At 44.4% G+C, this 24,825-nt stretch overlaps 1 protein-coding gene across 2 annotated transcripts in view; it reads left to right on the plus strand.

The window, feature by feature from the left end:
* SH3PXD2B (SH3 and PX domains 2B) overlaps positions 1-24,559 on the plus strand; it is a 151,030-nt gene extending 126,471 nt beyond the window's left edge. Inside the window, exons 7-14 of one of the 2 annotated variants that reach the window (XM_066617240.1) lie at positions 8,271-8,405; positions 10,242-10,346; positions 12,073-12,171; positions 14,102-14,219; positions 16,439-16,665; positions 17,629-17,678; positions 18,294-18,419; positions 20,310-24,559. In XM_066617240.1, coding sequence (XP_066473337.1) covers positions 8,271-8,405; positions 10,242-10,346; positions 12,073-12,171; positions 14,102-14,219; positions 16,439-16,665; positions 17,629-17,678; positions 18,294-18,419; positions 20,310-21,836 — 2,387 coding nt within the window. In that variant the 3' untranslated portion in view covers positions 21,837-24,559. The remainder of the gene's footprint in view (positions 1-8,270; positions 8,406-10,241; positions 10,347-12,072; positions 12,172-14,101; positions 14,220-16,438; positions 16,666-17,628; positions 17,679-18,293; positions 18,420-20,309) is intronic. The other variant, XM_066617242.1, reaches the window with a different exon arrangement.
* The last annotated feature ends 266 nt before the right edge of the window (positions 24,560-24,825 follow it).

Here is a 24,825-nt window from a genome sequence, read left to right on the forward strand (position 1 = left end):
CATTCATCTAAGTTCCATCTCTAATATATTTATGTAAATTTATTTATGTAAATTTAATCAGATTTGAAATGTAAATTAATTCTTTTTTTCCCAGAGTTTTAGAGAGATGATATGGCCCTCCTGCCAAAAAGTTTTTACTCCCCTGCTTTAGAATAACACAGTGTTTGAGGTCTGGTGGAATGTTTGAACTAGGCTTTCATTTTTTTATAATGTATTTTTAAACCAGTACATTGCTTTGCTCTTCCTTTGTCAGCTCCTTTTATATCCCTTCCTTTCCTCTTGATGATTTTCAGATCTACTTTCCTTTCTGGATAACCTCTGCTGCCACTTAGTGGCTCTGAATTATTTGATCAAATCTCAAAGTTGCTTTCTGGAGTTCTTTAATTTTTGAATAGATATGCTAAAAGCATTTTGAGACCCTTGCAAATTTTTCTTTTTGCATTTCTCCCATCTGAATTTATTCCATAACAGCAGCCAGGATGAATATTTGGAACACAAAGGAAGAACCATGTGTTAAATTGCAAAGACTAGCTGAATTCTTGAGGCTTGTGGTCCTTAAAACCTAAAACCACATCCTCCGGAAGTATAGACATAGAGTTCTTGCTGAACCAGATGGAGTGACCACAGGAAATGAGTCCAGATAACAGTTTTCATCAAAGGACCATGCAAGACCCTAAACCTAAGGGGAGAGTTATGCTCCATTGCAGTGAATATAGATTTTCCTCTGAAGTTAAGTTCTTAAGATAGGATATTTCCAATTAAGTACAGCCAACCTAATTGCTCCATAAATCAAAAAAGACTTTGAATTATCTCCCTTGTTTTAAGTATTTTATCATTCTTTTTTTTACCATTTTTACCATTTACCATTCTTGTTAAGGGTGGAACTTTGAAACTTACAAGGTAATTTGATTTGTATGGTGACAGCTGTACACTCTAGCCTCATCTTGCAGAGTCTTGAATCAGTGGCAATTTTGCAGACTGCTTTGCTCAGCACCCTGCTTTAAACCTCCATATCTCATTTTGCCTACTGGGATTTACAGCGCAATCCTATCTTGTGCTGGAACAGGCAGGCCAGGAGCCCCGTGCTGTATCCAGCGCAAGATTGGGTCAGAAGTGGCTCAGCTGGACGCAGGGCCTCGGAGAGGAATTTTATCAGGGGGTACAGAGTTTCTTTTGGGCCCCTTCCCAAAGAGGGAGGAGTGAAACAGAATGGGGGGGTGGCAATGGGGACAAAACAGGCAGGGGCAAAAGTAGCAACAGCTGGAATAGTCTTTGGAGTCCAGGTCTACCAGTCCTCCCAATGCAGAGCTCAGGTCTACCTGCCTGCCTGGGGTTGGCAGGTAGATACAGTAATACGGAAAACCAAACATACTCCTGCATCTCTCTAAAATGTTTCAAATATAGAAAATCATTGCAGCCCCAGTGGGTCTCCTTGTGCTGACCCAGCCAACTCCCAAGGAGGTGCAAACTTGCTTTATAGCACGTTTGTGATGCTCCTGGTAGTTAGGATTGTGCCCTTAGTGATAGAAAAAGTCAGGAAAGTAGATTAGTGGAGGAAAATGATGTTATGGGGGAGCCCTTAGGAAGGCTTGAAAGATGACATCCTATAGTTTCTCTCCAGTATATAGTGTCCATGTCATTTGGTCAAGATGCTGTGCCCAGTTCAGTTCAGTTCAAAGCAAACTAATATAAACAAGGTTCTAGAGCAGCCATTTTCAACCTTTTTCAGCTCACTGCACACTGACAAAGCACTGAAGTTATCAAGGCACACGACTAGTTTTTAATTACATTATTATGTTACAATTAATTTAATATAACTAATACATTTAGATCATTACATGACAAATTAATTCACAAGAAGCTTGGAGAGGGAAGTATATGTGGTTTCTGGAAAGTAGGAACAATGTTTTGAATCAAATTGTTGATCAATTGATATGCTTTGATATGTCAGGAAGTGTTGGCAAAGAGTGGTGAGACTGAGCGCATACTAGAGAAATGTGGGGTAAGGGGTAGTGAGGAGATGTGATTGAACCAAGTGCAGGATTCACTGGGGTGGGGGGGGAGAGAGAGAGAGAATGCAAGGCAACTGATTCTGGACTTTGGAAGGTGGGGAAGAGGGAGAGAGGGGCAGTAAGAGAGGGGTTAACTGCAATTATGATGGGGGAATGTGTGTGGGAGGGGAGGAGGTGAGGTGGGGTGGGGGAGAAGAGGAAAGCATCAATTGCCTGCTTATGGAAAAATAATGCGACCAAGAACCCAAGCCTCTGTACATCTACTCAGAAGTAAGCCCCATTATAGTCAATGGGGCTTCCTCCTAGGTAAATGTGGATAGGATTGTGGCCCTTAATGTCAAAGCCAAAAAGTGCTTTGCTAATGGAAGCAATGCAGTGAGGGTCACTTTGGGGCATTGCAGGTAAGGAAACTAGTTGGCAACCTTCAGTCTCGAAAGACTCTGGTATCGCGCTCTGAAAGGTGGTTCTGGAACAGCGTCTAGTGTGGCTGAAAAGGCCGATTCGGGAGTGACAATCCCTTCCACACTGGGAGCAAGTGCAGTCTGTCCCTGGCCTGTCTCCCTGGCTATGGGCCTTCCTTCTTTGCCTCTTAGCCTCAGACTGTTGGCCAAGTGTCTCTTCAAACTGGGAAAGGCCATGTTGCACAGCCTGCCTCCAAGCGGGCCGCTCAGAGGCCAGGGTTTCCCACTTGTTGAGGTCCACTCCTAAGGCCTTCAGATCCCTCTTGCAGATGTCCTTGTATCGCAGCTGTGGTCTACCTGTAGGGCGCTTTCCTTGCACGAGTTCTCCATAGAGGAGATCCTTTGGGATCCGGCCATCATCCATTCTCACGACATGACCGAGCCAACGCAGGCGTCTCTGTTTCAGCAGTGCATACATGCTAGGGATTCCAGCACGTTCCAGGACTGTGTTGTTTGAAACTTTGTCCTGCCAGGTGATGCCGAGAATACGTCGGAGGCAGCGCATGTGGAAAGCATTCAGTTTCCTCTCCTGTTGTGAGTGAAGAGTCCATGACTCGCTGCAGTACAGAAGTGTACTCAGGACACAAGCTCTGTAGACCTGGATCTTGGTATGTTCCGTCAGCTTCTTGTTGGACCAGACTCTCTTTGTGAGTCTGGAAAACGTGGTAGCTGCTTTACCGATGCGTTTGTTTAGCTCGGTATCGAGAGAAAGAGTGTTGGAGATCGTTGAGCCAAGGTACACAAAGTCATGGACAACCTCCAGTTCATGTGCAGAGATTGGTAAGGAAAAGGGTCTCTTAAAGATCCTTTTCAGCCAGCTGCTTCGCTGGCTCCTTACCTGTTTCCCACTTTCTGGCTCGCTGCTTGCTCTCACTCCCTCCATGCTCTTGCCTGCCAGGAGCTCTTCCAGGCTTTTCTGGCTGCTTGGTTGGCTGGCTACCCAATCAGCACAGGGGGCAGGCACCAGCAAGAACTTTGAAGCCCCTTCACGGGCTGCCCCTTTTTCTCCTGCTACTATGTGAGGCTCCAAGCCACCTCTTCTTCTGCACACGCAGCTGCTGCCTGTACCTTTGGCCCCGCAGCACACCTGAGGCTGCCTTGCTGCACACCAGTGTGCCGTGGCACAGTGGTTGAAAACCGCTGTTCTAGAGATCTGATTTTGAATGGGCTCATCGCTGAACTGCTAATTTGTGATCAATAAGACCATCTTTCTGATTAGAAACACTCAGTGAATTGAGTAGAGCTTACTCTGTATATCCATAAAAGATATAAATAATAATATTAGTATATACAATTTGGATTGCATCCAGTGTGTAGTGATTTTACAATTGATTGGGAACAAAATTATTTTTCTCACTTGGTTGTGTTGGGTTTCTCTGATTTGAAACACAGGCAGATTCAGATTTGGTCAGGTTTCTAGGAACTTTAAGCCGCTTTTAAAGGGATAATTAAGTCTTGCCAAACATGTGGCCCTTTCAAGAGATCTCCAAATAGCCTCCTGGATATTGGGTAATCTTAGCCTTGTTAACTTTTCTGAAACAAAAGCTACCGTATTTTTCGCTCCATAAGACGCACTTTTTCCGCCCCAAAAAGTGGGGGGAAAAGTGTGTGCGTGTATTGGAATTGCGGAAGATATTACCGAAGAGATAGGGTGTGGTGTCCACAGTGCCCCTTGCTCTGAGTAAATGCAGGATTAAAGCCCAGGTGGTAGCTGGAGGTGTGCTGCACAGCTGCAGCCACTAGAGCATAAGGAGATCCCTCAGGTATATAGGGAGCACCTGAGGCAGAAAGGTTGTGGTGGGTTTGAAGGAGTGCAGGTTGGTGAGGAGACTGACTTGGTTTATGGAATTGGGAATCAGACTGGATTGTGACTGGACTTTGGCTTTGGACTTTGATTTGGATACCTTGACTGAATGGACTGACCTACCTGGAACCTGACTTTGGATAGTAACTTGGCTTATTGGCAACTCTGATTGATTGGACTGGTTTACAAGGCCCAGTGGCTTGGGATTTGGCAAAACAGTGTGTCTTATGGAGCGAATACTGCAAAAAAAACCAAAAAAAACCGCCCCAGCCCTGGCCCCGCCCCCTGCCCGCTCGCTCTGCTCCCCCGGGCAGTCAGAGGCTGAGCTGGCTGGGGGGCTCCTGCGTTCCCTCAGCGCCCATGCGGACTGTGGCAGCCCTGGAGGGAGCCCAAGCCCGCGTGTCTACTCAGAAGTAAGTCTCAGAGTCACTGGGGCTCACTCTCAGGAAAGCGTGGGTGGGGTGGCAGTTTCGCTGCCCAATCCTGTGCATGCCTACTCTGAAGTAAGTCCCATTAGAGTCAGGGGGGCTTACTCCCAGGAAAGCCTCTCTCTCCAAGCCTGGAGCATCACAGCCTCTCTTTCTCCCCACCCCAAGCCTGGAGCATCACATCCTCTCTCCCCCCAAGCCTGGAGCATCACAGCCCCTCTCTCCCCCCCCCCAAAGCCTGGAGCATCACAGCCTCTCCCCCCCCCAAGCCTGGAGCATCACAGCTTCTCTCTTCCCCCCTCAAGCCTGGAGCATCACAGACTCTTGCTTCCCCCCCAAGCCTAGAGCATCACGGCCTCTCTTTCCCCCCCACCCCAAGCCTGGAGCATCACAACTTCTCTGCAACACAAACACTTCCCCCCTCTCTCTCACACACAGGCTGCCCCCTTCTCTTACACACACAGATGCTCTGCCCCCCCACACACACACTCACACAGCAGGGGAGGGGCACTTTCACTCACCTCATCCAGCATCTGAATGTAAGCCGCCCCCCCCCCATCACAAAGAAAAAACTGTCTCCTTGGTCAGAATGCCAGTGTTTGCTTATTGCACAAGCCCCAGGTAAATCACCATAAATCCAGAGGTTTGTTGTGTCTTGAGAATTCAAGTTGTGGTTGGACTTTCCACTTGTTCATTTGTATTGGAATCACGGAAGAACTGGCGAGGAGGTAGATGTGGTGTTGGCAGTGGCCCCTTTAAGGGTAAGGCCTGGGCATCCAGCAGAGTGTGCTGCACAGCTGCAGCCACTGGAAGGCAATAGGGCCCTCAGGGATATAAGGAGTACCTGAGGCAGAAAGGGTTTGTGGGTTTTGAAGGAGTGCAGGTTGGAGAAGAGACTGACTGGGTTTATTGAATTTGGAATCTGACTGTGGATTGTGACTGGACTTGGATACCCTGACAGATTTGACTAACCTACCTGGAACCTGACCTTGGACTGTAATTTGGCTTATTGGCTCTGGACTCTGATTTGGCAACTCTGATTGATGGGACTGATTTACTTGGCATCTGTGGACTAGAACTGGACTCACTTTTGCTTGCTGCACTGGTGAGTTGCACAAGGAGAACTGATCAGCCTTAAGCGGGCACGAGGCCCAGTGGATTGGAATTTGGCAGAACATCATTGTAGCAGAAAGATAATGTGATCCCCTATTTGTGTGCACCTGCTTTTGTGAGCTTCATAAATTCTGACTCCAGCGATGATGAGTTCTTGGGGTTTCCAGAAAACTAGAGTACTCAAACCTTTAAGTCTCTCCATTTGTTAATGACAGTGATAATGGTTCTTATTGCCACCGTTGACTGCTGTTCACTTTACATAGTTCAAATGTTATTCTGTTATAGTTTATTAAATATTTTATTACACTATTTGGTTCAGAATACTTTTTTCCTGTTTTCCTCCTCTAAAAACTAGGTGCGTCTTATCGTCAGGTGCATCTTATGGAGCGAAAAATACGGTATATTTACTTTTCAAGAAAAGTGCTTTATCAACCTCTTGTGGCCAAGTTAGACATTATGGTGTCTCTACCTTTTCTCTCGCCTATCACTAAAATGTTAACAACACATATGCAAGGGAAAAGGTAGTGACACCATAATGTCTAGTCTGGCCATAAGAGGTTGATAAACATCACTTCACTGTGTATTTCCTACCCTGTTCCACTTTATTGACTGCCTTTGCAGGTGGAGAAACTCACAATGTGACAGCATTGGACAACACATGTTTAAATGCTACAGGATAAGAGTGGGAGGAGATCTGGGACTCATGCTTTTAGCAGCTGCCACTTCTTATTTCAGTCCTAGGTTCTCAAAGATTTCAAGATAATTTAGGATTGAAGTTGTGTACGATAACTGTACTATAATGGATACTTCTGATGATACTTCTGATTGACAGCAGATATTTCATCTGTCTGATTCCAATCTGTCTTTATGAACTTTGGGGCCTTTCTTGGGGTGTGTTGATTAATAATTAGTACTAGAGATGTGTCTGCTCACCTGCTCACCTACAAGAATTGATTCTACAGCTCAGAATAGGCACAGAGGTATTAGATTGCACAAAACTCAATTGCCTGTTTCTATCTCCCCATCACTCTGACTGCTTGTTACTGTTCACATTGACCTCTGAGCTGTGCCATGTAACCATGGAAGAAAGGTGCAGGATGCACTGCATATAGCAATGGTTCTTGAACTTTTCCGGCTTGCGCCTCCCCTGATCCTTGTAGCCATTGGCCTTGGCTCCCCAGTACAACACCTCACCTCAGTTAACCCGAAAATGGGGATGAAGGTGTTATAATTAAACACTAGAAACAAGGCTGCCAGCACTCTGAGGCTGCAATCCTAACCACACTTACCTGAGAGTAAGCCCCATTGAACAAAATAGGACTTGCTTCTGAGTAGACCTGGTTAGGATTGTGTCCTGAGTTTGCTAGCAACACACCTGGAGGGTTTTGGAAAGGGAGGGGGGAAGTGATGAATTTGCAGGAGGGGAAGACTTAGTTTTATGTGTATCTGCTAATTGCAAACTGATGCAAACTGAGACCCAGAGACTGTTTGGCTGGAATCCTAACCCCACTTTCCTGGGAGTAAGTCCCATTGAACACAATAGGACTTATTCTGAGTAGACCTAGCTAGGATTGTGCCTTTTGTCTTACAATAGCAGTCAACAGAGTACCCCCGCCCCCCCAAAAAAGGAGGCAGGAGGAAAAAGGGATGGCTGAAAAGGAATGGGGATTTTTTTTTATTTTTAATCAATTTTTGGAGACAAAGCCATCGAGAGTGGCTTTTTTTCTTTTTTGAAGGGGGAGGAAAAAGAGAAAGCTGAGGATCCTGGGTTAAGCTGACACAGACCCCAAGCTTATGTAGGTCTACTCAGAAGTAAGCTCTGTTTGAGTCAATGGGGCTTACTCCCAGGAAAGTGTGGAAAGGATTGCAGCCACACAGAGTAAGATTACAACTCACCCCAAAATAGATGGGGGTTGCTCACACACATACACCCAAACACATACACCCATCATGCAGATGGAGATTGCCCTCCAAAGGCAAGATGGAGGGATGCAGGCTGGGGCATTTGGACAGCCCTCCCCCCCCACTAGGAGCAGGCTGGCTCCTTCCTTCCCAAGCAGCCTTGACCAATCCCATGATGCGCAGGGTGGGGGGGCACACTGGGAAATGTAGTCCTTGAGGTGAGGTTGCACATGGAGAGAGCTCCATGATGAGATGCAGCACCTCTGCTTGCCTGCCCAGCCAGCCTTCTCCCCTACCTCGCCCCACCATGTTTCACACTGCCCCACCCACCTCGTTCTCAGCCTCGGAAAAGCAGCAAGTCAGGAGGCAGCCAGTGCAGCTGAGCTGAGCAGAGCTCAGCAGCAGAGCAGCTGCTGGCCACCTCTCTCCTCGAGATGCCTGGCGATGCCCCTGGAGGCTAGCCACGCCTCACTAGGGAGGCGGGACGCGCAGATTGAATACCTCAGGCATATAGTGATGAAACCATTGTATCTTGTTTCCTATAATCCAGGTGGAGATTTGGCTTTGGCAGATCCCATGGTCCTGGAGCAGTTTGTGGTAGTGGCAGATTATCAAAAGCAAGAGAGCTCTGAGATCAGCTTGTGTGCAGGTCAAGTGGTGGACATAATTGAGAAGAATGAATCTGGTGAGTTCAGCTGAAACATAAACCTTGATGTATGTCTTGATAATGGAACTTGTAACAAGGGTATCCTGTTTATCAGAGGTTCACTGAGACTTGCCTATTGTTCAAGAGGCTGGAGGAGACCATTGGCAGGCTGTCACGTATGTATCTGCAATGATTGGTTTGTGAGAACCTGTCGCTAATCTAGATGCATGCTAGGTTAAAGGGCTACTTAAACAGTTCTTTTTTCAATCCCAGTCCACAAATCACTTGCCTGCATGATGCATTGACCTTGGCAGCAGGTTATCTAGGCTCAAGGTTCCATTTCAGAGCCTCAATATTGGATTAATACAGGGGAGGATGCCATTCATAGTTGCCTGTCTAGCTTTTTTGGTAGACAAAAAAATAATTTGTTCATGTTCCTACAACTATTCTAATTCATTTAGTGACTTGTACGATAGGGAAAATAAGTACTGAATAAAACTTCATTTTCAAATAAATAATGCTTCCTATGTTCATCATACTTATTAACTAAAATAAAAACTGAACTTTGAAAATAGCTTTTGATTCACGTTTTAACAATGGGGCAACTTACATGACATTGTGCTGGTAGGCAATTTTCTTTTAGCAAAATGAAGCAAATTAACTGCTGCTGTAAATGTGACTTTAAATAATATCTATACATAGCTGCTTACTAGCTGCTAAACTTTCTATCCACAAACTACCCATTGTGAAGCGGTCACACAGTGCTATTATTCCAAAGCATGCTGCTCTGAATTTTTATGGATAAATTTAAATTACTTATTGTTCTCCTTGAAAAGTTTTCATATCTTATAAATTACCTTGATTTGCTTTGGTGACATACAGAGGTCAAATATTTTGCACATGTTCTCTTGAAAGGTTTAGACTTTCATTCAGAGTTGTTCTTCTTATACTTTCTGAATTTGCATAAAAAGACAGTTGCATGATAAATGAAATTGCTGTATTAATTGACTCGATTTATTATTCAGGTTGAAGGAAATACAGAAGACATCTAATGAAAGAATTAGAATAATCTATGTGTGTAGAAGCCAGTTCCCAATATTTTATCATACTACTAGAATGACCAAAAAATGATCCGAGGAAGGGCTTTGCTAGTAGGGATTGGCTTGGATCTTCACAGTTTTCTGTTATGTTATGTGAATGGAACCCAAAAAATCTGCTTCATACTTCAAAAGTGGGAATCTTTAGGGGCAGGCACAAGTTTTATTTCCTTCCCCATCTCATGGTACCAGTGAGTGTACACCTTTCTTTTCACCCAAATAAACAAATAGCTGCCATGCATTCCTATGGAGAAAAATACTATGTGATGGCAACTGACAGTAGAGGCAAAAACTGCCAGCCATCCCTGACATTGAGTGAATCAGAATATTTTTCTCCCTGCCTTCCCTTCCTAGCTGAGTTAAGGAGAATGAGGGAGAGATTTGGAAGTATTTCTTTTCCACCCTGCACAACCCAGGAGATGCAAAATTGAGGGTGTCAGGGGTAGAGTGGTCCTTATTTCCTCCTCAGGGCTCAGAGGCTATATGTGGATGGAGAAAGACAAGGAAGTAGAGCCATGCTTGACAAAGCTGGCCTAGCCCTGCTCAAGGTAATTGTCTCAGTGATGAATGAAGAGTGTGAGACAAAAAGAAAGGAAGCGGAGGTGAGAAAAGAGCCCAGTCTGGAACACTCAATCTGTCACCATTCACCTGTCTGACTTGATGAGTTTTTAACTAGCATACTAGTTATACAGTCTTACATGGTATGTGGAATAGCTCTGAATGTGGATCTCCATCTTACACACCTGTTCTGGCTGACACTTCCGTTCCTTATTTTTAGGGTGGTGGTTTGTGAGCACATCAGATGAGCAAGGATGGGTCCCAGCTACATGCCTAGAAGCTCAGGATGGAGTCCAGGATGAATTTTCAATGCAGCCTGAAGAAGGTGAGAAAACCACCCAAGACTCTACAGAATAACCCCAGTTGTTCTCAGTGTATTCTTTTGAACCATTTCAGTCCAGTTAAAATTTTGCAGCATAGAGTGCAGGAAGAAAAAAACCCAACACCTAGAGAAAAGTGTGCTCTTTTGAGATAATCTAGGATTTTATCTCTTCTTAGTTCAAGTCTCATGAGGACTGAAACCACCTGACCCTGATATCATTGGCCGAGATATTTGCTGGTGTTAATGAACTTGATTGAGCTACATCCTTTCTCAGACTTTAGCATCCAAGTCTTCATGCTATTATCATAAGCCACACAAACTGTCAGCAGGAAGAACACCTGCTGAATTAGATTCCTTATATACCTAAAATACCTAGTTATTATTATATGAATTCCTAAGTGGTGGCTTTGGGTGGACAAAGCCAAGCAGGACAGCTGTTCTTATCCTAGTCCATCACTTCCCAATCTTACTGGCACTGCGACCCATCTCGTCTTCTGTGGTGAGTTGCAACACTCCTGGTGGGAGGCCTCTTCTGGGTTGCACCAGGCCAGCAACTCACTCTACTGTCCTCTGCGGGCTTCAGAATACCCTGCAGAAATCTCCAAAAGCCACTTCTGGTTTTTGGAGGCAAACCAGACATTCTGAAGTCCTCAGAAGCCAGTAGAGTGCGTCGCCGGCCTGTTGCAACCTGGGAGACCTCTCCAGGGCTCCCAATTGGAATGGCTCCTTCGGAATGGCTCCCATTTGGAGCTATTTGGATGTAAGGGCAGGTGGGAGGGCCCAGCTTGCGACCTACCTCTCATGGGCTCATGATCCAGCTGTGGGTTGCTACCCACAGTTTGGGAAAGCCTGTCCCTGTCCATTGACCTTGAATAGTAGTTATTATAACAGTTAGAATTGGAAATAGCAGATTAAATTAAGCTCACTGGCATTACATTCACTTCCCTTTTAGCAATACTACAGTGTTAGATATCCTCAGGATATTTCCTAGGTCTTTCCCATGGCAGCCTTGTGAGTTGCGATTGAAAAAAGTCTAGCAAGAATCATTATTGTCAATCTGTTAAGCCTATTTTCAGGAGTTCTGTTAGGCCCTTTGCAGGTCCATGGTGCAATACATTTTCAGGCTGTTAATTTTCAGGAACTAGAGGTGCAGATACTCATCATTTAGGTTAAGGAATATTAGAAATAGAATTAATCTTTTAAGGCAGTGGTTCTCAAACATTTAGCACCGGGACGCACTTTTTAGAATGAGAATCTGTCAGGACCCACTGGAAGTGATGTCATGATTGGTGGTGATGTCATCAAGCAGGAAAATTTTTAACAATTCTAGGCTGCAATCCTACCAACACTTACCCAGGAGTAAGTCCCATTGACTGTCATTGTTAAAAGCATATACAGAGTAGCCTGTTAAAAGTACAGATCTTAACATTTCCCCAATTTCCAGTCACTTGCCATGGTAGCATCAAGTCTAATATACTGAAAATAAAATATTGAAATGAATGGGAACCCACCTGAAATTGGCTCGTCACCACCTAGTGGGTCCCAACCCACAGTTTGAGAAGCACTGGTTTAAGTGTTTCTCAGGACACTCAGGACAGTCTTTGAAACTGGCAAGGAGCAAAACATGGTGTCTCTCTATGGTTCTAAGGCTGCTACTTGAAGATGTGAAGGATTTCTTCCTTGTATCCTCTTAAATCACTTTCCTACTTCCCCAACATGCTTCTCCCAGTCCCGTGGAGATATTGGTCTCTTCCGAGACATGTGGGCCGCCGTCGGACTCTTGGGGACTTGTACACCAGTGGATGGGGTCAAGGTGGATGCGGTGGAGGTTTCTTCTGATGAACTTGTTTTGTGCTTTGGATGTTCTGTTTTGTCTCTGTTTCTGCATGTGGTATTTGCATGCCTGCATGTGTATATAATTATTCACCTTTGGGATCCACCTTTGTGTTTCCTGATCTGTAGTACTGGCTGTGCCTTCGCACATTTATGACTTTTCGCGCTTGTGAGCTCTGCATGCACACATACACCAACCAGTCTTCTTCCTGTTTCTATTGCTTGTTGGATAAATGTCTTATGACACAAAGTTATGCTCTTCTGCAGAACTTAGTGTGAGACTGATTTGGGCACTGACTGTTTGCAATGAGTTTTGAACTTACTCCCTAGTAAACCATCACAGAATTGCTGGGTCCAATGAGATGCAGTGGGCCCTTGGTGCCTATGGGAGCAAATTCGTTCCAGGGCCCCCCACAGATACAGAATTCAGTGGATAATTAAATCTGTGGCAGGAGGACCTCAGAGGATGTGACTGGAAGTCATTTCCAATTGTGTCCAGGAGGTCCTCTCAGGCCCTCCAGCCGTGGTCTCGGCCCCCTCAAAATCCGCAGTCGCTGAACCTGCAGATAAGGTTTACTACTTATATAAATTCCATGAAACAGTAAAGACATCACAGAAACTTCCTTCAATACATTTTACATTAAAATTTGCACTCCAGTAACAAAATTAAAATGCTACAAGTTAGTTAATCCTTTTTGAGTATGGATTTTATCTGACAGTGTGTCTGTCTCAGAATTTTCTAATGCCTAAACAATTGTTCCAGTTGAGGATATAGACATTTTCAAATATCCGGCATAGATAATCCTAGTTATTGTTAGACATATTGAAATAAATAACTGGTGGTAAAATATTTTCACCATGTTTTCAAAGGGACCAATAGGCCTGGGCATAGGACAAAGAGATCATTGTTTGCTCCATGTAGTATCAGTGTGGCTGTCGAATGTTGTGTGTGTGTTTCTTGCTTTCTTCTTACAAAGTAGAACCGTTGCACTTCTGCTTACATTGATATTTATATACTTCCACCTGGCCATAGCTGGTATTTTCCCCACTTTGGAGAGAGAGATCCATACAGTGTAACTTCTTTGAAACTGTAACTTCTTTAATGTGATTGAAAATCTTTTAAGAGCTTTGTGACTTTGTTAGAAGTACACATTGTGACAGTACCAGAATAACTCAGTATTCATGAGAATATAAGATATAGGGAAGATTGGCAGGATGTAGGGAGAGGAGGTAAAGTACGTATGCACTCGTATTTATTTGAAGACGGCATCACCCGGTGCAAGGAGAAATAGAGAAAATGAGCAGGGATGTGATCCTGTGCAGTGTGGTGCAGCTGTTCCTGAAGTTGCCTTGCCTATGAAATATCTGCTCAGTGTGTTTATTTTTCCCTGTTCATAGAAGAGAAACAATCTTTTGAGTTTTCTGTCATGTTGCACTGCTCATGTGAGTAGATGGGTCAAGTTACTGGCTGTAGCATCTGCATAATGTGTTGGAATCTGATACTTGAGGCTGATGGAAAAGTAGATCATTTAGAACAGGACTGCAGAAATTGTGATCTGCCAAACCAAAGATGGTGCACCAGTGGTGAATTGTTACCTGCCAGGTTACCTCCTATCTGCCTGAAAAAAAAGGGGAGGGGGGCAGTAGTCAGGCCCACCAGAAGGACCTGACAGGCTGTGTTGTGGGTCACAAGTTGTGCAAGCTTGACTTAGAAGGTTGTGCGGGATTTTCTGTAGCCTGTGTCACTTGGATAAGATCCTGAACTTTGTATGACACTGTTGCAGATCTCCCGGTGCCATGCACTCATTTTTGGGCAATGCTACGGCAACTAACACTTAAGGATTTTCAACATAGTTTGGACTTCGAACAAGCTTTGGTCTTCTAGAATCATTGCTTACCTTTTTGTTGTATTTTGCTTTAAACAGAAGAGAAGTATATGGTCATTTACCCCTACACTGCTCGGGACCAAGATGAAATGAACCTGGACAAAGGGGCTGTGGTGGAAGTGATCCAGAAAAACCTGGAGGGTTGGTGGAAGATCAGGTACTGTCTGTCAGGGATCAGGAAGCAGATGCTTCATAGTACAAGGGCAAGACACATAATAGACTGCAGTTGTTTGGCAAAGTCTTGGCAGTCACTGTTTTCAGCACTCTTGAGAGGAGGAGGTGTGCATTAGGGAAGAGCTCCAGGTTTTTATTGTATTCTATTTAAGGATGTTTAAATGTATTCTATTTTAAAGATGTTTATACTGCTACCAATGTAAATTTTTCCAGGGTGGTGGACAGAGGTCATAAAAACAGGTTAAAGGCACAGCATCTGGTATCATCTGATGCCAGCATCTTTGTCTTTGGTCACTCTGGTGACAGTCCCCTGTGACTGGCATCAGTTTATGTTCTGTGGCACGTGCTCTTGATTTCTGCATAACAGTGAATTTTTTTATTAAGTGGATTTTTTATGGCCCTGTTTTAAGCAAAGGTGTTAAACTGATACACCTTAAAGAATTAGGATTGTTTAAATCAGTGGTTCCCGAATTTCTCTTCAGAAGTTGGGAACCCTGTAAGAATGTGCAGGGGTGGGGGTGGCAGCAACAGCACTGCAGTGATCGTGGCACTACTGCAAACAAGGGGCTTCCTAATATACCTGGGGGTAGTGCTGGCCATCCAGAAGGTGCGGGGGGCTTGCAGCCCCCCCTTGCAGGCCTCCCCGCTGCTCAGAAAGGTTCCTTGATCCAATCATGACCTACTTCCGGTTTGTGATCCTTGCTGAGCTACTCCCTTTAAGAGGGAATGGGCTGCCACCAGTTCCCGTGATGGGTTGTGACCCATCAGTTTGGGAACCACTGGTTTATATTATCCAGGGAATAGCTGAAAAACTCAGAAGTAACGCCTCATGTGTTTCAGAAAAGTGAGGACACTTCTTTCTGCCATGTATTCCTGCATTGTTTTCTGTAACAAGTGAGATCCAAAATTCTGCTTTTTTTCTGCATTGCAATGCAAGGCACAGTTGAGTCTTGATCAGTGGTCAAATTACAGAGGGACTCTGGCCCTTCACTTTTGTTTCACCTCTCTTTGCCTCTTGGTGCTTAGAAGAGCTACCAAGTGGCTAAATGGGATGAGTCACGCTTGTGGATTTAATTTCAGATCGCCCACTTATTCTCCCATAATTTGATTCCTGCCCTGGATCTTTGTGGCACATATACACAAGGTGTATGCAGTGAAAAAAAGAGGAGGCCACCTCTCATGTGTTAAGGGAACACTTGCAGGACATGTGGTTATACAAACCTTTACACATTAAGACAGGGCTATGAGCACATTAGGGGAATTAAACACTACTGTACTCCTTTGGGGAAAAAGTCAGACAGAAGGCCACTGCATGTCATTGGAACTTTACACTTCAGTGTAAAATGTGTTGTATAGTGGAAATATAGCAAATGATCATACTCAGTAGTGCCTGTCAGAGTTGGTTGGACTCCTATGTTCTGGGTTAGCCTTGCTTTGTTTGTCGGTCGCAATCCATTCTGATTCAGAAGCTAGTTAGAACACAGTATGGGTACTGTACATGCTCTGCTTTACACCTTTCTCTCAGAATGAAGCACAGATTGTCCTTGCATTCATATTTTGTAAGGCTGTGAAATCTTGCAAGGTACCTATATAGGTACCCTATAGCAACTGAAGCATTTGTCAGTTGCCATATCTGGAAAGTTGAAACAAAAAGTCCCTTTCTTGTTGTTCAGTCTCATATCAGTATTTAACTTGGAACATGCAACCAGCCCTGTTCTGATGTTATCCAAACTGCATAGGAGAACTCCTGGTGGGGGAGGCAGTGAGAGTGTCCTGATAAGCTCCTGCAAAGACCTGCCCCTCAGGAGAGCAGAAAATTTGTCACTGTTTGTCTGCAGCAACAAATGCTGTACCCAGGCAATGATCCTCCCTGTGGTTAAAAAAATCTCTGGGTGTTCAGTGTTCTTTATCATGGGAAGGATGTCTCCTAAAATGCAACATTTGTTGCTGCAGAGAAACACTGTTCTAGTGGTGGTGGGGAGGGGGAATTTGAGACCATGTTAGTGTGGGGACAGAGCTTATTGGTATGTTCTTGCTGCCCTGCCCTCCTCCTATACGGCATTCCACACAATTTGGTTAACATCTGAAGTGGGCTTTGCCTCTCAAATACTGCAGTGGATTAGGCTAGCTTTACCTGAAGATTTGTGACTAGGATAAGACAGTCCAAATGATATAATCAACCACAAGTTTGTATTGTTTCAGGCATCAGGGCCAGGAGGGCTGGGCCCCAGCATCATACCTCAAAAAAGGGAGCAGTGACATGTTTTCACCAAAACCGGGATCTGCGACTTCTACCCACTCGTATGCACTGGATCTGGATGGAATATCCCGTCAGCAGAACTCAGGAGGCCGAGACAAGGATGGGCCTGGCAGCCAAAAAGATGGAAGATTTGATAGTCGCCCATTGCCAAATGTGGACCTTAGACGAAGTAAGTTGGAAGCAGTAATCCTCAAGGTGTTGGATGCTTTGTGAGTAAAGCTGGTCAGGCAGAATACAGTACAGCCTGCAAAACTCTCAAGCATCATGACCTCTTTAGTTTATAGTTGGGAAAGAATGGTTTACGTTAGTGATTTTCAACCACTGTGCCGTGGCCCAAATGGTCCACAGGTGTGCCGCTGGAATTTGGAGGAGGGCCATTTATTAGTAGGGCCATTGGGGGATGTGAGCCACCTGCTGGCAGTGCAGTGTGCCTTGGCAGTGTCAAAAAAGTGATGTGTGCCTTGTGAGTGTTCTGTGTGTTGGAAAAGGTTGAAAATCACTGGTTTATGTGTTTAATACAGTTCAGCAAGATTGAGAGTGAGTTCTGGGGTTCTCCTTTGATTATTATCTTACCTGCTATATTTTTTTCCGCACATCATGTTCTTCCTTGAAAGGGATGTACTGGGTAGAGAAACAGGCAATAGCTTAACTCCTACCCATATTTGGTTTGTCTCATGACTGCTTGCACTCTTACCCTAACATTTCCTGCTACTTGAGTGGAGCATTGCTCAACTTCCTTGGCAGATGTGTTCAGTGTGGGTGCATTTAGGAACCCAGATGATCCAAACATGGAGTATAAGTTCGTTGTGTCAGGAAACCCTCATTTGCTCAACCAATAGCTTTCTTTGCCCCACCTAGTTGTGTCCTGATGGAATGCTTTTCTCTATTTTTAAAAAATTCATTGGCATCTGGTGAAGGATCCTGGGGGACGACCAGAGTCTCTAATTACCAAATGAAAGAAGCACTGATAGAATTTAATTTGGGGAGGAGAGCAACCTAGTTTAAACACACTGTGAGAATTAGCCAGAGGGGATGAAGTGGGTTAACCTTCCAGGGAAGTCTTTTTTGACTTTGTAACCTTCTAAAGCAGATTTTGTTATCTTTGAATCACAATGGAACAATTTCTTGGCAGAGTCACCAAAGATGAGGCAGAGGCCCCCTCCTCGTCGAGATCTCACAATAGTAAGTATTGTCCCAACTGTCTTTGCTTGGGAGATCTTAGTGCACTTTTTGATTTGAGATTTAATAGAACCAAGTATACAGAACAAAAAAAGTGAGACCTGGGGTGGTCAGAAGAGAACTCGGAGGGAGTATTGTCTCATATGCCAAAAACATGTGTGCCATGTCAGTTCTGTTGTGTACATACATGTGCGACTTGCTGTTTTTCTCTCTTAAAATACTTAGGTAGTGATGTTTAGGAAAGGGGCAGACCACTGCTACCATATTTCTCCGTAATGGGGAAATGTCCACTTTTTGCGTATGTGTCTGGAAACCATTAGGCGTATATTTCATACAACTTCACCATCGAAATTGCAGATTAGCGAAGGAAATATTGCCATCCTTCTGAGATGCTGCCAATATCTGGAGTGCACCATGCTAGCAGCTTCTGTTAGAATCACCTTGTTGAGCTACATTTTGTGCAGGAACACCGAAGAATTGGCTTATCTGCTGCTCAGTATGCCTGCCCTGCATAATCAATAGAACCACTGGTGCCCTTTCAGTCCTTGTGGGTATACTGCAGCTTGTCTTCCTTGGGTGGGAGTAGGCTGATGTGTGTTGTGTTTGTTGCTGTGACAGCCACGAGGCCTCAACCTGCCAAAGCCTCCTGTACCTCCCCAAGTGGAAGAGGAATATTACACTATTGCTGACTTCCAGACGACTATCCCTGATGGCATCAGCTTCCAAGCCGGACTAAAAGTAGAGGTGAGAGGCAGGATGTTGCTTGGCTTTTCTTCAGACTTCATGTGGCTCACTGTGAAAAGACCAAGAGCCCTTTATATCTATAAGAATATATTTTTTTTAATTTTAAGGTTGCTTTATTCATTGAGGCTCATCCCACATTCATTGCATATCACTAGATAGTCAGGGTGCCTTGAGGATGAGAGGCTCTCTGCCATCTTGCTCTTGTCGGGGGAAGAGTGCGGAGTATAATAAATATATGCAGTGCAGAGTAATGGCTCCGAGAGCCAGGATGATGTAGTGGTTTGGGAGTTGGGACTTAGACCTGGAAGATCCAGGTTCAAATCCCCTGCTCAGCCATGAAGCTTCCTGGATGACCTTGAGCCAGTCACTCTCTCTCAGCCTCACCTACCTAACAGGGTTGTTGTGAGTTCAAAAGGAGAGGAGGAACTATGTACACTGCCCTGAGCTCCTTGGAGGAAAGGTGATATAAAAATGTGTAAATACATATGAAGCAGGGGGTGGAAGGTGCCTTCCAGGTTGGGGGGGGGGGAGAGAGAGAGAAGGAGCTGCTTCCCTTGGCTGGTGATGGAAAAGTAGGACAGTTGCACTTCTGTTCAAGTCCAAACGATCAAAGAACAATTCCCTCATCCCTTTTGTGTGGACCTCTAAGAGACGTTCCAATATTCTAGTCTGACTGGGGCAGTTGTTTATATTTTAAAGAGAGTGCAAGAGAGCCCACACCCCTGGTCAGCCTGTAGGCCCCGAGAAGAAGTTTTCTGCAGCACAGTGGGCAGATATATGCGATCTCTCCTTAAACAAGACCACATGTTGTGATTTTGAAAGCTGTTGTGGGAGTGTGAGCTGTCATTTCCCTCCCCCTTGCCCCTGCATTTGGAAGTTGTTCTTTTTTTCTCATAACTACTTTTACATTTTTAAGTCCAGAAAAGTTAATGATGTTAAAGTTCAAATTTGCCTTTTAAAGCTTTATGTCCTCCTGGGCGTCATAGATGGCTAAATACTGACATCTAGTGGTCATGGTATAGATTTTCTCACCCAATCAGATTCTTGCATCACACCTTGGTTGCATATAGGAGTGAGCTAACTTGGAAGGTGATTACTATTACTACTGACAGTGTGCATGCACAGACACTCCAGTGCAGAGTAATGGCTCTGATTTACTAGCATGAGTCACGTGGAAATACGTGAATATAGTATGGCTTTGCATTGTCAGCCTCTGAGTTGTTGCAGACATGACATGGGGAAACCTAGCTGTGCTGCTGAGTGACAAGGTCTTGCAGTTGTTAATGGGTCCTGGCACATGCCTGTTTGAAAGTGTGTACTCACAAAATACCTTAGGGGTGCACCGTATATGAAGCAGTTCTCTGACTCCTTGAATACCTAGAGAGAGTCAGTAGCAAGGGCAGAGTTGAAGCAAAAGAGTAGGACTATAAATATCAAGGAAGGAGATGCAAATTCAAGCAGTTCTTCAGCTTTGTTGTGCCAAGGTATACTAAAGGCAGCAAGATCGCTACAAAATCAAGGGAACAAACTAAAATAAACATTCTTATTTTTTTGAAGCATAACATTGCATCATCTCGTGAGCCAAAAATATGAGTTCCCAAAACAGGACTTGAATCCTTTACGATCTCATGCCACAATGCTGCAGAGTTGAAGCTAGTAAACTCTCCTCTTGGCCATCCTGCATAACTATAGTGTTGTGTGAATGGTGACCTGACTCCAGTTGAATAAGAAGAATGCAGAAGCTTGATTTTTCAATAAAGGTAGCTGAGAGTATACTGCCAGTGATCTGAGATGTGGCACACAATTATGTTACTGTGTTTTCTACTGCTGACTAGGTGAAGATGATGATGATGAAATTATAAGGCATGGTGGTTTTGTTTCCTTCTCCAGGTGATTGAGAAGAACCTAAGTGGTTGGTGGTACATTCAGATCGAGGAGAAGGAAGGCTGGGCACCAGCTACCTTTATTGATAAATACAAGAAAACTAGTAATGCGTCCAGACCAAATTTCTTGGCACCGCTGCCCAATGAGATGGCACAGCTCCGACTTAGCGATAGTACAGTTGAGAGCAATTCTAATGGAGAAGCCCCTGGACCATCCAGGCCTCTTCCTGAAGCGCCACCTAATGATGCAGACTGTGGAGTGAAATGGAAAGGGAAGGAGGTCTCCAAGGGTGCTACTTCTGAGAGCAGCGAAGCAACCCTAAGTGTGGGATATGAGGAGATAGCTGATCGGGACACAGAGGAGAAACCTAGCCTCCCACCTAGGAAGGAATCCATCATGAAATCTGAAGAGGAGTTGATGGAAAGGCAACGACTGGAACAGAGGCCACCTCCTAAGCCTCCTGGCATGATTTTGCCAGTTATTCCCCCAAAGCAGACAGTCCCTCCAAGGGACACCAAAAAACCAGAGCTCAAAACAGAGAAGGGGAAATTATTCCAGTTGAAAAATGAAATGGGATTAGAGTGTGGGCACAAAGTGTCGCCCAAAGAGGTAAAGAAACCAAACCTCCGGCCCATAGTCAAGCAAGCGAAGCCAAAAGTTGAGCTCCCAGAGGAGAAACCTGAGCCCGTTACTCAAAACCCCTTCTTGAAATCAAAACCTCAGATCCGACCCAAGCCAGCAGCAGCACCTCGGACAGAGCTCCCTCAGGCAGATGATAAATTAGACATTTGCAATTTGAGGAGCAAGCTCAGGCCAGCAAAGGCTCAAGAGAAACCTTCTGAACAGGACTCCGTTGCCAGTGAGAACAACTTCAGCAACAATGTGCTCCCAGTGGAAGCATCTGTCAGATCTCAGGAAAGACCAAACTCAGAAATTAGGCCTCCATCCAGACCAGACAGTCAAGTGTTTAAGGAGGCTCCTCTACCCAAAACTCCATTTGGCTCCTCCAAGTCTGGGGAGACTGACCCCAAGAGCAGCTTTCCAGTTTCCAGGGAACCACCGCAACGGCCTGTAGTACCACCCAGGAGGCCACCGCCTCCAAAGAAACCATCTGGGCCATCACCTGCATCTTCATTTGCCCCCTCTCCAGAGCCAAAAGCCCCACAGCGGGAAGTGCCTGAAGTCAGAGCTACCCCAGTGCCTGGCAGGCCCATGTTGGTTCCCCCAAAAGCCAAAGGTTTCCTCCCAGCTCCATGCCCTGATGACACCAAAGTGAAAAGTGGCTCAAAGGCAGTGCCCAAACCTCTGGAGAGGATGTCCACCCCCATCACCAGCTCAGATGTCTCCAGAGAAGCCCTTTATGTGGCAGTGGCCGATTTTGAAGGAGATGAAGAAACCAGCAGCTTTAAAGAAGGGACCTTGTTCGAAGTCCGTGAGAAGAACAGCAGTGGCTGGTGGTTTTGCAAGGTCCTCGCTGGAGGGCCGTGTTGGGAAGGCTGGATTCCTTCCAATTATCTCAGAAAAAAGCCATAGTCCCTCCATGGTCTTCATTTTATGCCATTCAACATTCCCCATTTTATTACCAAAATATTTAATTAGCTTATTTAAAGTTTTTCATAAGGCTGGCTTTATTTAAAAAAAAAAAATGTATCTGGGATACCATACATTCCAACTTGTGTCTTTTCCAAAGAAGAGCAGTAAGAGAGACAGGCTTCCATGTGGGGCAGCTCAGCTACTGTTCCTTGGCAACTCATTCCCTGCGCACCTTTTCATAGCTAAGTTCTCATCCCTTCCTTTGCCTCTGTGTTGTTTTTGTCATTCCTGCTGGGGTGTGCGTGTGTGTGCGCGCTGAACAAGTTTTCAAGTGAATGGTGTCAAACCAAATGGAGATGCAGAGAAAGGAAGATTTATAAATTGATGGTGCTCATGAGCCTGCCTTCAGGGGTCTAAGAGAAAATCTGTTCTTAGCTTGTAGCAAAGTGAAGCCGGTAGCAAAAGAAGTGAAAATAGGGAAGGCTACTGTTTGGGTTGAAGTAAATGTCATGTGCCATATTGTATATTTAACTATAATAGTGATCTAAGGGGTGCTATTAATAAGCAATTTGATTCCACAATACATGTCTAGATGCAAAAGGGCGTCCAATTGATGGGTGACTCTTTCTATCCATGGTTAGTGCCTCTTGCTGCTTACTTGAACTCACACTCTGCTGTTGTAGTTTTCCCTTGTCTGGCTGCAGGTGTTACGTAGCACCTCTTGAGGTCATGCACATTATCCATGTACTAGTGAAGGTCAGTGTGCCCTCTGCTGTGCAGACAGCTGTCTTTGTATTTTTCAGTACTACAGACTAATAAATAGAGAGGCTGTAGCATTCAGTGAACCCATTGCTGCTCAGCTGTAAGAACTTAAATTACTGCAGGGATTATGTCAGGACGATTGCTGGCAGTTACTAGTTCCTCTTCAAGAATAGCTTGCACAGTTGTATTTGTTGCTGTACTGGCAAATAGGACCCTTGTACTATCCTACCATGATTCTCTAGCTGTAGTAGATGATGGCTCCCAGGATGGTTACCCTCTAGTGGGTGCTAATAACATCAAACCTAGAGCCTCTCAACCTGGAAGTATTATTGCATTACGCTAAGGGCTGCTTCATGAGAAATGTACTTTTTATTTTCAAAGTACATTGTACTCAAGTACAGCATGCAGGCATGTGACACTGAATATGGAAATGTGCAAGTGTGTGGTTTTTCAACACTTGTCCCTTTATGTGTAAGTGGTAGGTGGGGCCTGATCCTTTCCTGATCATAACTTATGTATATTGAAAAGAACCAGCATAAAATAAAAGTATATACTTGTGTTTAATTTCTAGGGTATGAATATGCAGAACATGCCTCCTGTCCACAATTATGAATATGTTTAACACTAGGCAAAGATGGAAGAGCTTTTGGCTAAGATTTTCAGAAACATGTAACTTAGGGTGGATTCACCATGATTCTGTAACAGAACATAATCTATAGAACAGTTCATCTTTACTGTTTGTTGGTCCTAGAACAGAAAGTTAACCAAGATAGGTCCTTAAAAAGTCTCTGGCTTTGGAAGAGCCTCCCTAGTGTACACATTTGTGAATTAAGATTTGCCTCATTTAGATTCCCATGAACTGAATCTTAGTACTTTGCTTAAGTTAAATCTGCATGCTTCTTGCAATATTCTGTATAGATATTGACTTGTGTTTTAGAAGGCCTGAGAAGTCCAGATCCTAATTTTCTGTTTGAAAATGAGTACTTGAAGGCTGGCTGCACTTTCCCCTAAAGACAAGCAGTTTTGGCCACTACTTAGCTAGGTACTGGCCTTTTAGCGCTGAGCTGCATGTTCTAGTCATCTTTCAGATGTATCCTTGATTGTTTTATTATCAATAGATAGGAATCCAGTTTGGAAACCTCCTTGAGAGTAACTCCTTACTTCATGCCCCCCTCCCCCCTCTCTCATTCACTTATATGTTTAATAATTGTTAGCACAGTATCAGTTCAACATGTAGGTGTCCAGTCCTGTACCTCTCCACCCTTTTAAATATGTGTATGGTAGGGACTACAACACAGTGCCCAAACAGATGGCGGTTTTGGTATAGAGAATAATTGATTCACACCTCCACAATCTCCCCCCAGCTCACTGATGCTCAGTCCCAAGTGCCCTTCATTTTCTATTTTATTAGATGTGAAGCAATTCCCACAGCAGAAAAAAACTAAGAATTCCTCTTTCCTTCCCCACTTGTCTGTTCTTGATAGAATCTTTACAACAGAGCAGACTGAGTGCGCTAGACGTGGTCTGCTTTCTAAACTACCAAAGTGCTATGGCCAATAACAGGCCATGATGTGCATCCGTGCCTCAACACAGACAATGGCATAGATTTTGCTGGGGTCACAGAAGAGATAGTGACCCAACACTAGCCTCAGTGCTACTTTTGTCCAATGCTGAAAGTTAAATGTTCTAAAGACAATGGTTTGTTACCACAGTGTGAAACTCACCTACTGCCACACATTAATATTCCACTGAGTTAGTTGATCACACATCAGAGTGACCATTGTTCCCTGTGGGGATAAAGGATGTTCAACCTATTGCTTACCAAAGCCAGCTTGACATAGCTTGGGCTGGTTGGGGGCAGTCACCTACAGTCTTGAGAAGCCTGTTTTAATTTCTCATACTATGTAAAACTCATACCAATCTTTATATTACCATGGGTGGGTTAGGGGGAGGGTTCTGAAAATGATAGATGTAGCCTGTGTAAAAAATCATGTATACTTCCAGCATTAAAGGGTGTTTTTTTAAAAGATAAAATAAAAAAGGCTTGACTGGTTTCAAGCAGAATTGTTACAATGTCTCCAGTTTGTTTTTCTTCTATCTTTCTGGCCAAAAGCTGTCTTTTCAATGTGCAAAGACTACACTTCAGGACAGGGATCTCTAAACTCTTTGGCCAAAGGGCCACATCAAATATCTGGCACAGTGTTGAAGGCCAGGAAAAAAAAAATGA

Source organism: Tiliqua scincoides, chromosome 2 (genome assembly GCF_035046505.1).
Source record: "Tiliqua scincoides isolate rTilSci1 chromosome 2, rTilSci1.hap2, whole genome shotgun sequence".
Taxonomy (NCBI): Eukaryota; Metazoa; Chordata; class Lepidosauria; order Squamata; family Scincidae; genus Tiliqua; species Tiliqua scincoides.